This window comes from Pteropus alecto, unplaced genomic scaffold, assembly GCF_000325575.1.
Source record: "Pteropus alecto unplaced genomic scaffold, ASM32557v1 scaffold92, whole genome shotgun sequence".
Taxonomy (NCBI): domain Eukaryota; kingdom Metazoa; phylum Chordata; class Mammalia; order Chiroptera; family Pteropodidae; genus Pteropus; species Pteropus alecto.
This window is the reverse complement of record NW_006432447.1, coordinates 3,724,958-3,738,769: the sequence shown is the minus strand read 5'-3', so window position 1 is coordinate 3,738,769 and position 13,812 is coordinate 3,724,958. Positions and strand designations below refer to the sequence as shown.

The window sequence follows — 13,812 nt, the reverse complement described above, 5'->3', positions numbered from 1 at the left end:
AGCAGAAGGGACCGAGCAATCAGTGATGTATGAGGACCAGAGTGGGATGTCATGGAGCCAGATAAAGGAAATTCCTCAAGAAGGATGGATGACCAGCCAAGACAGGTGCTGCTTAGAAGCAGCTGAGGCCTGGGAACTGACCCCTGGGTCTAACACTAGACGCATGCCTCCTCCACGGGCCCGACATCCTAACCAGAGAGAGGCCCGAGGAGCCATTGTCACTTCTCAGTCTTGGGCTCCATACAGTGACCTGAAGAGAGTTTGCTAAGGACTTTCACAAACACCTTCTTGGTCCCTCCTGGGTGTGTGAGTGGGGAGGGGAGAAGGGTACCGCAAGGGGGCAGCTCTAGTCCTATCCTGCAAATAAAGTGAATGAGACACAGGAGGTTAGGTGGTTTCCAGGGGCCTCAAGCTGGTAAGTAGGGCCCCACCCCCACCCCACTGGCACTCAGGTCTCCAGTCTCTCGGCCGATGCTTCTCCTACAGCCAGCACCGCCTCCTCATTTATCATTTGACCAAATACTCTACAAGCTGCTGTCAACAACACCCTCATTTTAGAGATGATAAGGCAAGTTCCTCTTTAGCTGACCAAGGCAGGTTGCCCCCATCCTGAGCAGGAAGATGGCATTTCTTAGCCTTTCGGTGTAGTCAAATGCTACTACTGTTTACTGCAAGGTTTCCCTTAGTCTAAGTCTTGTTGCTACTGAAATCCTGGAATTCTAAGAACCCAGATAATGCACATAGGTGTTTCTGCAGTGGTAGAGGCAGGACCCCCAGAAAGAAGGTGGAGGGTATCTGGGGACCTGGAGGATACTGCAAATCATGTACTTCTCTGAGCAGTGCAGTGGGACAGACAGCAGTGGTCTGAGGCCCTGCAACCTGAGACTTACTGAACCAGCAGGATTATAGGACATGAAAAGGCTCCAGGTAGGTCCCAGACTCAGCTGCAGGTGCCTTCCCGCTTCCCCTCTGAGTGTGCACAGGGAAGCACATAGTCCTGGCCTCACAAGGTCACATAGAACCCTGATACCAGGAGCTACTGGGGCACCTGCCACACCTAGAAGAAGCTCCCAAGCTGACCTCAGCATCCCCACCTGTCTGGGGGAGGCCAGGCAGGAAGTGGAACATGCACCCGGTTCAAACCTTAATTCTCTGCTGTGTGACCTTGGGCAAGTACGTCACCCCTTTAAGCTCGGCTTCACCAGCTGTAGAATGGAGATATTTGCTTACCTAAAAGGGTAAGCACAAGGACTAAGGGAGGTCAGGGACGTTGAGACCTGGGAAGCCAAACAGTCCACAGCCATCTCAGTGAACAGCCTGCAGTCCCAAAGCCTGCAGTGGAGAGCAGTTTCCTCTCAGGGTCATCAGTGGCACAAATATTTGTTGAATGAGTATTTCAAAGGCCTAATCCTTGCCCTTTGTGCTCTGCCCTTTGTGTCTGGTCAGCTACAAGACCCCTGCTTGAAGCCACAGCAGCATGTGAACATCGGATCTCTCATGATAAGAATCGATGGGAAGAACCTTTATGATGTGTTCTGGGCAATGGTTTACAATATGTTCCTCTAAAATAACAGCTTACTGTCACCCCACCACCGCCCACCCAATGTATTTAAAGTGTTGATCATTTTTATTTTATTAACCATGCTTTAAAAAAAAAAAATGTTATAATGAAAAGCCTTAATTGTAATGAGGAAAAAGTTACGAAAAATACCAAAGTTCTTCAGTTCAGTCACAATTGGCTTATCTCTATCTCATCTAGGGAAACCTGTGTATGTTATGTGAACCCCACGGGCTTTCCACTTGTGGGGGAATGAGGGGGAGCCTTTCCTGCTTTGTGCGGTCCCTGTTATGGGGGGAGACAAGAGCTCAGGACTGTGTTCTGACCTCGTGGAGCCTTTGTTTTCCTCCCTATGCCTGTCTGAGGCTTGGTGTGGACATGGCCCTCACGTCCCATCCTAGAGGGTCACCTCGGCCACGTCTCCCCATGTGCTGCTGCCTTTTAGCCCAATGATGATTACTGCGCATTAAATATGCAGACACAAGCCTTCTGCAAACACTGCTGAGCTTGGCGTGTGGATGCAGAACAGGAGCTGGGCCAGGCAGGCTTACTGTGGGTGAGGGGCACAGACAGACCAGCCGTCACCAGGGTGCAGAGTCTGGCCCATGGCCCAGCCTTGCCTCGGCTTCTCCTGCCACAGTCCCCTCTGGATGGCTCAGGAAGAGGGGCAGAAGTCTACCTAAAGTAGAGAAATAGACCTCAGAAAGAAAAATTAGTAGAATCAGAGTGTATTTTAGTTTGATAAATGAAGTAGTCTTTAGTCTTCAAGTGTATAAAAAGATCGTTTTAATTCTATTTTAGGGAGCTATTAAATATCTCTGTGACTAGAGAACAAGGGAGAATTGAAAAAGCTGTCAGTAAAACTTTCCAAGCTCTTTAAGGTCGAGAAGCCACCGAGGGGACTTGGTGTTGTTAAAAGCATCCGGGTCCTCGGGACCTCTGTGAATTTGCGTTTGTAGGAAGCAAGCCTTTGTGGACCTCGGTGGCACTTTTACCAAAAGTGAGCTTTGCCTTCCAGATTCCGTACATAGAAACCAGTGCCAAGGACCCACCTCTCAACGTCGACAAAGCCTTCCATGACTTGGTTAGAGTAATTAGGTGAGCACTGCACGCCTCCCCAGAAACAGGGCCTCTGCAGGGAGATGGGCACTGGGAGGGCTGGGGGAACACACGGCTCCTGGATCCGAGGCCAAGGCTGGGCGTTTCCAGGCCCGTTTTGGGATTCCTTATAGTTCTGTTCATTCCTTTCCCCTGCCCTGCCTACCTACCTTTGCCCTCCCCTCTACCCGTGGCTGAAGCTGATCACTAGCTAAAGAGATGTGCTTTCCTGTCTGAAGCAGCAGCTCAGCCTCCCCTCTGGCCTCCCCTCGGTCCCGCAGCTCGGCCTCCCTGAGAGCCCCCTCCATCCTGCCTTCACTGTTGTCCCAGTACCGCAGCAGTCAACACCATAAGAAGTGGGTCCATCTCCTCTTCCCTGCCCTGATGTCAGAGCGCCCTTGACATGTCATCTGAACAACCAACATTCCGATTCCCAGGCTCAAATTTCAGAGGCATTGTACATGTGCCTCCTTTCCGGACTCCAACACTGTCAGTCTCCAAGGAGCGTCAGAAACCCCAATCAGTAGCCTCCTACACACTCCTGTGCACAGTCAGGGTTCAAACCTTAATCACCTTGTACTCAGATGACAGCATCCTGGCTGGTCTCCCTGTCACCCACCTTTCCCATTTCCAACATCAACATACAGAGCAGCCCAGCCGGTGGTTCTCAGACACCATGCATATAGTATGTTGCGTTATGCTGGTGAACTCTTAAGGCTGCTGCTTAGTTATGAAATCACATACTGGGCTCTATTAGTGTCCTTCCCACCCCACGGACACACAGATGAGCACACTCACACGCAGACCCAACAGCCTCCTCTTCTCTTTATTCTGTAGCGTGGACTGTAACATTGCAGCCTCCACCTTATACTGTCGCTGGCAATTCTGCACTCTTGAAATTATTTTTTCGTAGGCATTTTGCCTCCAATTAGGATACATTATCACCAGGAGGTCGTAAGTTCTTGGTTATAGACCTATACTTCCAAGGGCAGGTTTTAGACATAGGAAAAATTAACAGAAAACATGTAAAAAGCTTTTGTACTCAGCTGACCTGTCATTTTAACTAAAATATGAAACATGGAAATAGAGACCAACACTCTATGTGTGTGTGTGTGTGTGTGTGTGACACATACTTTGATTTAAATAAATGTAGCCATAGCATGATGTCAGGAACTCTCACCAACAGGATGACAAGCTTTGCCCTCTCCTCTCTCCCTCCCCACTTTCCTAGCCTCGGAGAGGCTGTCCAGGCCAGGCCCTCTTTCGGTGGGTGTCCATGAGCAGCAGCATCTCTGCCCCCTCAGCTAGAACAGGCCTCCCTTCTGCAGACCCAGGGGCAAGGGAGGAGAAGGGCAGAGAGAAGCAAAGCCCACTCTGACTATGATTTTCTGCCCTTCATTGTCTCAAAAGGCAACAGATTCCAGAAAAAAGCCAGAAGAAGAAGAAGAAAACCAAATGGCGGGGAGACCGGGCCACTGGCACCCACAAACTACAGTGTGTGATATTGTGACGGGCCTGAGGCCTTAAGCACAGTGACCATGAACTGGCCAGTTCTTGGGACCCCTCCACTGCCTAACCTCACTGAAATCCATTTCTAACCATGACCCTTGAACCCGAGGACTTGGCACAGAAGGAAAAGGGAGGGAGGCCAGGGAGGAAATGGGGCCTGGCTTTGCCGGAAGGGCACAGGCGTTCCCATGTCTCATAAGACACAGGAAGCCACGCTAAACAGAGGTCGCATCCAGCCCCTCGTGTCGATTCAGCCCAGTTCCTCCCCCTCTCCAGGTGGCTGTGCTGTTTCTTCGAACTACACAGTGTTGGTTTGATGTGGAAGTGCTTATCCACGTACAAAGTACAAAACAAGCCATGAACAAGCTCCCCCCTTGTCTCCAGTCCAAAGTGTCTGAGCTTGGGTGTCTTTTGTAGATTTTTAAATTATTTTAGTGGTTATTATTGTATCGAAGGGGTCTGTGCCCACTGCCTGGCGAAGTTTCAGGTCTTCGGCAGACCTCTCTAACAACGTGTCTGGAATATTGTTGTTGTTGTTTTTTTTTTTAACTGAGCTTTCCCAGCAGTGCCAAAACTCAACTCAATATGAAAGTAGAATGACCGAGAGACTGGAAGTTAACGAGGACTGTAGGAGGAAGCCTCAGGAGAAACAGACGCTGCTCATGGCCTAGAAACGAGAGAGGAGAGAGACGTGTTTACCTGGAGGCTTTTACAGCAGATATTAGGAGACGATTTTATTTTGCTGAGGGGAGAGGCTGGAATGAGCATGGCAGTTCTAAAAGGAGTTTTCATTATCCCGGAAATGTGTAAACCAAATAAGTGGATGGACTTTGCCGAAGTGTTCATTTCTTTTTCAGCCACTGTGGGCTGAGTTCTGTTCTTCCCAGCCAAGTAAGAGGGCTTCCTCACGTCGCCTGTGCTGCCCGGTGCCTCTCTGATACAGACACGGTGACACAGGCGTGTATGTTTCTCCACGTCAAAGTAAGCTAATGTGGACGCCATCCAGGAAATTCTAGTTTGTGCCGACTCAACCAAAAGTGATCCAATACTGGTGTTACCAAAACAGCACCAAGACCTAAAGCCATTTCCCCTCTGACAGCCACTTCTTAAGCCTGGTAAATGAACAAACCCCTTGAAGCATTTGCAAACTTAGCATTAGGTTGCCTTTCTGGCACACACTTTCATTAACCTCTCAGATATTAACTATAATATATGATGGGAGGAGAAAGGAAGGTTTAGGCGATGGCATGGCTCCCATACACCTGTTTCTACAAGGGGACAGTCCCCCAACTCCCTGACGATGCCCACCTCCCTCTCAGGTGCTGACAGTGTGAGCCAAAGACTAGATTTTAGGGGTCAGGATGGGGTGGAGAGGCAGCAGGAACAGCAGTACGCCTCTGAGAGATGGTCAGAAGATGAGGTGGCACTACTAGTGACCTCATCTTCCATATGTTACAAGTCAGATCACTAGACAAACTAGAGCATACCTAGCAGGTGGCCTGGCCACTGTTTGGAGAAAGAAGCCCGGGAAAGTGAGTGCCAGCTGGACATCGGGACACCTGTCTTCTTTTCCAGTTTTGAAAGCGTGCCGAGTTCCTAACTTGGCAAGATCACCGGCACCGAAGGGCCCAGCCGAGGAGTGATTCTGCTGCAGAATGAAACAGTTGGAACTTTCATTGGTTGAAAATCAAACTTCTTTGTCTAAATGGCCCTTTTTTCTGACCCTAAAAGGCAGGATAACAAGGAACATGCCAGATCAGGCGCCTCAGAGCTGCCCAAGATCCTGTAATGTTAATGGGCATTTTAAACACTAAGGGGACAAGGCTCTTTCTGACCCTTCTGCTCCTCTGAGCCATGTCTGCAGCAGCCCCGTATGCAGTTTGGTGGCTGGAGACAAGGAAGAGGCAAGGCAGGCGGAGAGGGGATGCTTTGCACTGAAGGAGTGGTACAGTGGTACGGGAAGCCCTACACACAGCGCCGCGTCCACTGCTGGGGAAATTCTACCGGGCGTGGAGCACCACCAGATCACCCCTGCCCACTGCGGAGCCTGCAGCTCACTGACAGCACTGCATGGCACGTCTTGTTGGAAGCAGACCAGCTGGCCTAGAGCGAAGCTCTCAGCCATGAGGGTAACCAGACAGAGGGGCGCCGACCGCTTCTGTCCTCCCAGCTCCCACCCACAGGGGCAGTGCATCTGGCCCACCCCTGGCCCCATCTTCCAGGGCATCTGTTCTGCACTCAGCCCACAGTTTAACTCCACAATGCCCAAGAGAGAAACTGGTTAAAGGATGGCCTTCTGCAGCCTCTGCTGTTGAGCCAGTGGTCAGCCTTCATCTCCTATGACCTCATCGTTCCCATAGGCGAGATGGGTAAATAACACTTTTAAAAGACAGTTCTTTGTATTCTAGAGAACCGTGGGCCCTTGTGGCAATAGCGGCTTCCAGACAGGCCAGAATAGAGTGTGCCCGGGGGCATCCCCATCCCCTCCATGGTCACCTGGCAAGGTCAGTCCGGGGAACGGGAACCAGTTGGCCATGCTGTTCCATGACTGAGGAGCCCAGTGGAACTTTTGTCTTTGGTGACATCCTGGTGTTCCCACTGGTTTTACAGGCCACCTGATAACCCCTCACTCCATGCCTTTACCACTCCGTGTGCTCAGATTTCCTTCTAAAATTCTGACACCCCCCGCCCTGCCGCCCCCTTGGAGGGCTCCTTCTCTCTCCAGCAGGGAATCCTAGCCATCCTCTCCATCCCCGCAGCCTGGGGCTGTGGCCACTGACTTCCTCTGCACTTTGCCACACGGGGCACCCTTGGATGCTTTCTCTTAGGACTTTTCCCCCCACCTTCCTGTGGCACTTACTCTAGAGAGTGCCTGGTAGCCTAGGGTGGCCTATCTCACTTTGCCAGGAGGTGTGACCCATTAATACGTGGCAGCTCTAACCCAAAGGCCCTTCACGTGGTACAGTAAGTCCAGAGCCATAGACACACTTCCTCCATTAGCAGCCCATTGGATTAGAAATTCCATGTCGGGTTTCCTTAGAATGAAAGATACTTGAATTATGGCGCAACTGTGAGCGCCCAGCTTCTGTTACACAGTATTAACAGATGGCCATGGTCATGAAATGAGGGCGATGCCTGAAGATCTCGATGATGCTGGAGCCTTTTATGTAACTTTTTATTAAGTCTTTGTGTATCTCAACTCATTAATAAAAGAAGAGGAACACTTGTCTGTCTTATTCCCTCCTATTCAAATATTCCTAAAGTTTTGCTGAGAACATTGTCAGTTGACAGTGTTCTAACACCCCCTCTTACAGGCAAACCTGAAGCGAGGAAGAGACTGCGGGGGCCATGTGAGTTCTCTCCTTCCTGCACGGCGCCAGAGGAGGAGGGTGGGTGAGAGCAGCATTTGGAGAACCAGCCTCTTGATGTTCAGCAGCCCTGGGTTTGAGCTCTGCCATCTACCTTTCTGTGCCTTTGAGCAGATTGCCCGCTTTAATGTTCAGCTGCCCTGGCTATGACTAGGATAGTAGCGTGCGCCTCCTAAGTAGACTGAGGGCTGAAGCTGAGCGTGGGACTCATGGTGAGAAGCCTGTAAATGGTGCTCTTTGTTAAGGGACACCCGTTGGATTGATCATCTGACCTTGCGTTTCATGGAAACGGCCCCCACCGCCATCCACAAGGTTACAGTCTTTGGTACAATGTGATTTTATTTCCCGCTGAATGAACTTGGTGGGTACTCGACCAAGTTGAGCCTCTCTCTCCTGCATCATCAGTTCTCTCTATACTGGATCTTTCCCATCTTAAAACAACAAAAAAGAACAAAACTTTCCTTTGACCCACCTCCTCTGGTAGACACCACATGCTTTTCTCTGCTGTCTTTTGCAGGAAGCCATCTTAAAAGTAATCTGTACTCACTGCCGTGAATCCCTCTCTCTTTAAACTCTTTAAAGGGCTCCAAATAGGCTTCCACCCATTATTCTATCACTGCCACCCTTCTTCTCAAGGTCACCAATGGCTTTCATCATGCTCAATTCAATGGCCGTTCTCAGTCTTCTCGTATTTGATCTTCTTGCACCAATAGAACAGTTGGCCACGCCCTCTTGTGAACCTTTCTTCCATCAGCTTCTAGGGTCCTGCTGCCATCTCTTAGTTTTTCTCCTTCCTCATGTCCACTCCCTAATCCCCTCCTCTGGCCCCTGCACTTTCACCTAACCTGTTAACTTTGGAGCACCCCCAATCTTAGTCCTTGGGTCCCCTTCTCTACCTCAACTCACTCTCTTCGTGATTTCATCCAGTCTTGAGACTTAAATGCCTTTTATGTTCTGATGACTCCCAAAGTTATATCTTCAGTTTGACACTCTCAAACTCCACACATATACCCGACTGCCTACTTGATATCTCCCCTTGAATGTCTCAGGTAGAGTGTCTCAGAGTTAATGTGTCCAAAACTGAGCTCCCAACCCTCACCCTCCCACACCTGCTTTACCCATAGCCTTCCCCTGTTCAGTCGACGGCAGCTCCGTGCTTCCAGTTGCTCAGGCCAAAAGCCTTGGAATCACCCTTAGTTCAGCCCTTTCTCTCACACCTCACATCTAATCTGTCAGCGAATCTTGCTGACCCTACCTGCAAAATATATCCAGAATCCACCCATTTCTCATTACTTCCACTGCTAATGTCCTAGACCAAGCTACCATCATTCATGCCTGCTTCACTCTTATCCTCCTGCACTTCGGCCAGAGAAACTGGTGAAATGGAGGTCAGACTATGTCTCTACTCTGTTCATGAAGAGGGCTCATGCTCCCTAAGGTTTGAGAATCCTTGAATTACTACATGTAGGTAAAAATAAAAGTTCCTACCACATGAAGGTAAATGGGAGCTTGTCTTGTTCTCATCAGCAAGACAGCATCTGGCTCGCCGGGCAAAGTTGCCCAGGTCCTTCCCCTCCTTCCTGTATCTCATTAAGGCGGGTCCCTCAAGGTCTGGAACTTGGGACCCCAGCATGGGTAATTAACTTTGGCTCCTTGAGATGACAAAAGGGGCTGACACCTCCCACCCAAAATCATAATGCGAAATTGTGTGTGCATGTGTTCTTCTGGGGAGACAATCACCTGTGATGAGATTCTCGCTGTACCACCGTGTGTTAACCCAGCGATAAAATGAATTGCCCCTTGAACCTCCTTTTTGGACTTCAAATCCTTCTGGTCATTTCACGGCCATTGAGAGTGGGAAGAGAAAATGAAAGGAGCAAAGATCCATCTACTCTTCTAAGAAGCTCTGACAAAATTCTTCACTTGATTGACACATCCTTGGACTCTCCCCCACAACATCCTGAGGGAGGGGGCCAGCTGCCCTTCTCCCAGTCCCCTTACATGACTAAGTGTGTGACCCACACATGACTCACTACCACCTCCCCCACTGTGGTGAGCACCACCTGCAGCCCCAACACCCTGGTCCAGAATTAGCAAAGGGGGAGAGGAAATCCGGGATGCTATGACCGCCCAGAGACTACTTGACAACCCAGGTGGGAGCCTGGCCGGGAAACAGGGACAGAGGAGGGATACGAGGCATGGAGCAAAGGCACCTGAGGTCGGATGCCATCATCTCGAAATTGTAACCGCTTAGGCCAGTGTATTAGCAAAGGGCTCTGTATTAGTATTAGAGTCACTTCAGGAGGTTGCGGGGGAAGCTCACTGCCCAGGCCACACTCCCAGGGAATTGGGTGCAATCGGCCTGGGTTGGGGCCTAGGTATGAAGACTTTGTAAAGCACCCTAGGTGATTTGGCTACAGCCAGGGCTGAGACCGCTCGCAGGTTCCTGTTATTCTGGTCCCTTGAATACTGGTCACGATCTACCGTGATACCTCATTTGTTCACATCTCCTCCATTTTCATATCCCCAGGGCCAGTGGAGGGCCTGGTGATACAAAGTTAACAATGTTTATTAAATGAATTTAATAATTACTACGGATATCAGCAGGGGCCTCCATGCCTTAAAATCTAAGCCAGATGGGCTCCTACTACCCTCCTCTGTCCCCAGCCCCGTGGCCTGTGGCAGTCCCGAGACCAGCTGCAGGCTTCAGACCATTCCTGGGGGGCAGGTTCTCGCGGTGACTTCCACTTCTGTCTTTGTTCCACGGCCTCGCTACTCAGGTTCGGCTCCTGTCTCAGTTTCCACAAAGCCCACTCTCAGTAACCATCCTCGAGCTTTGCTGAGGACTTGGAGGTCCCAGGGATGGCCCCTCTGCAGCCAGGGCCTCTCAATGGGCCTTCACCCCATGCCACACTAGAGCCTCCACCAACCCTCACTGCTCCCCTGCCGCTTCTCTCACCCTCGGCTGGTTCACTTTCCTCGGCCACAATCCCATGATCCCTTTCTAAGCTGATGTATGGTTCCAGCTATTACTAGGGTGACCAAAGTTTTCAGTTTACCTCAGACTGAGGGCTTTCCTGGGATTTGGGACACCCAGACAGTGCTGGGCAAACCAGGATGGTTGGTCCCCCGACTAGTAAGAATAAAAAATGTCACCTTGTTCTATAACGGTACTAATCACATCAATTAGGTCGTGGTTTTCAAACATCATAATCACCTGGGAGGCTGGTTGAAAATGGAGGATGTTCTGATTTGGCAGGTCTGGGATAGGGCCCGAGAATTTGCACTTCTCTCAACTTCGAGGAGACATGATGCTGCTGGTCTGGTACCACACTGTGTGGACCCTGAATTAGCTAATCTACGTTACACATTCAGCTGAGGGCTTGGCACGGAGCACAGAGTAAATGCACAGCAATACTAGTGACCAGCGAACATTTTGCTCAGCCCTTACTGTAAGCCAGGCACTATGCTATTTATACATATTATCTCATTTAATCCTTGTGGGCAGGCAACCCGTGGGGTAGGTGATACGGTGCTTGTTTTATACAAAGGAAAACCAAAGTCCAGGGATGGGAGTGACTGAGCCCACACTTGCACCCAGTTCTATCTGGCTCCGAAGCCGATGCTCAGTTTGTCACCACCCCCACCGCACTGAGCACAAGCTCATCCCAGCCTGCTACCCTACCCTTTCTCATTTTAACTTGTTTGAGGAAAATCTTTCAGTGCACCTCCCACATCCTCGCCTCCTTCCCTCCTCCCCAGTGAGCTGAATGCAAATCAACTTCCCCTGTGACTCAGCAGCAGCGTTTTGAACCTAGCTCACTGGCACTTTCTGGAGCTTCTGCACTGGGCCTCCTCCCAGGGCAAAGCCCCCAGTCCTGTCCTCCTGCTGCTTTCTTCCAGCCTCTTTGTGAGCAAGGCCAGGCCAGCCCAGCAGTGAGCACAGTGGGTGAGACCCCAGAGGCCTCGTGTGCATTCTGCGGGCCTCTGGCCTCTAGTCTTGGGGCGCACTCCGTGGTCAGGGACCCCACCTTGGCCCTACTTCCTTGTAAGGTGGCCTGAAGGAGCCCTCGATGTAGGGCACCAAAACTGTTTTTTGTTACTATAACAATCCCCCGACCCCACCAAAAAAAAAAAATTTGTCCATACTTTTTGCTCCATCTTTATGGTTGGCTTTACTAAGAATCTGGTATTTGGGGTGAACAGAAGTCGTGTGGGGCAATGGCGCAAATATGGGTCACCAGGTCTAGCCCAGCTATGCTGTGGCCGATGACCTTGACAAATTGCCCGACCTCTCTATGCCTTGATTTCCTTATTTGTCACATTGGTTTGATGATAATAATTGTACTTTTAGGGCTATTAGGTAATTGTTAGGTTTGAATTCAATATATACTTTCAGAAGAACGGATGGCACATAGAATCTCTATTTAGACGTTAGCCAAGATCCCAAAACTCTAATCAGTAAATGCTTTGGGAGTGCCTACTAGTGAAGTCAGACACCACTTATTGAACACTGAGCAAGTGCCTGTCATTGTCTTTGCATAGGTCACCTCACTCAAGGCTTGGAGGAGCTGGGCGACTTGCCCAAGCACGCAGCCCCGGTCAGTGGGGCACTAGGATGCCAGCCCAAGCCAACCTGTCCTGCAGGGTCCCCTCTGCCTCCCTTGTGGGGCCGGCCCTGGGCAGAGCATCAGCCAGGAGGCTTAGCATCACCCCACCACCGCTGTCCTTGGATTTCCAGCCGGAAAGTCTCTGCCCTGCACCCCATCCTTTCGCCACAGTTCCTGCCCTCCCACCCCCCGTCTTCCTCACCCCCAGGGCCCAGTGCTCTTCACCTGAAAAGCAGCCTCCATAGTCTACTGACTCCACCCATTGTCCTCTCTTCTCCTGGGTTCCAGAGGCTACTCTGAGCTCTGCTCTTACCTTGCTCCCTTGTCAATCAAAACAGAGTTAATCTGCATGGCAAACAAGTTGGCATTGGGCATCAAGAGGTTTAAAATCCTCTATCTTAAAAATTCCACTTCTGATACCCTCTTCTACAGAAATCACCAAAGATGCCAAGAACAGTGAACAAAGCTTATCTTTGCAAAGATAAGACAAAAAACTGGAAATGATCTAAGTGAATTATAATGGGGGAATGATTAAATAAATAATGTTACACCCATAAAATGGAGTATTACCCAGCTATTAGGAGCAGATGTGTGACCCAGCATAAGAATTATTCATTTCCTGCACTTTCATCATCCCTGGATGTTATCATCTTTTTTGAAATCTTTACTTAATGGAAATGTGAAGAAAATGGCATCCAACTTCTATTTTATTTTCATTTCTTTAATCACCAATAAGATGAGACATTTTATGATTTGTCAGGTTTTGTTCCTTATAGATTGGCTATACTCTCTCTTCAATTTTCTATTGGAGATTTCATTTTTTTATTTATTAGCTTTTATGTATTAAGTTTACTAACCACTTATATGTTGTATTTATTGCACGATTTTCCCCTAGTATGTAATTTCTCTTTTAATTTTATTTATGATTTATTTTTTTAATTTATAGACTTTTTTAAATTTAAATGTTCAGTGCTATCATTTTCTCCTTTATGGTTTTTGTCTTTGGTGTAATGCTAACAGGATCTTTTCTCATCTAAATATTTTTTTTCTAATACCTTTATATTGACCTTTTGTTTTCAGATAACTTCCTAGTCATTAAATAATAAAATGAAATTGTCCATACTTCATACCATTATAGTGAAGATTAAATACGCTGATTCATGGAAAGTTCTAGGAACAATCACATAGACATAGTAGGTGTTCTGTCATTGTTGGCTATTATTATTTAAACATTAATCCATTGGAAATTTATTCCGGAGTTAGGTGTGAAATAGGTTTTAGCATTGTGTTATGCTAGTTGTCTCAATACTACTCAATTGTATATTCTGTCCTCATCAAAAAGCTTGTGGCTAGAATGCAATCTCTTTGTTGACCCCAGAGTTCCAGGGAGGATTCCCTCTACAAAGCTATAAGCTGGGGATGAGGCTACTCCAGAACTCCAGGCTCACCCTCTCCAGTCAGTACTCTTCCCCCATGCCAAGTTCAAGGCTTCTGTCACAAACTTCCTAAGGACAGGGTGCAAAGCCACGACACGCTCGGACTGACTGCCATCTCCTTTCCCAGCCCAGGTTCAGCGCCGCATAGCATCAGCCCTTCTACAAACCCTCCTTTCAGTCTGGCCTCTGCGGCCAAAGAGATCCCTGTTTGCTCTAACTACACTCCTCCCACA

General features: G+C 49.1%; 1 protein-coding gene across 2 annotated transcripts in view; it reads left to right on the top strand.

The window, feature by feature from the left end:
• MRAS (muscle RAS oncogene homolog) overlaps window positions 1-7,390 on the top strand; it is a 57,796-nt gene extending 50,406 nt beyond the window's left edge. For both annotated transcript variants that reach the window (XM_006907201.3, XM_025043645.1), the window contains 2 exons: window positions 2,577-2,656; window positions 4,067-7,390. In XM_006907201.3, the coding sequence (XP_006907263.1) occupies window positions 2,577-2,656; window positions 4,067-4,166 (180 nt within the window). In that variant the 3' untranslated portion in view covers window positions 4,167-7,390. The remainder of the gene's footprint in view (window positions 1-2,576; window positions 2,657-4,066) is intronic.
• Window positions 7,391-13,812: the final 6,422 nt, after the last annotated feature.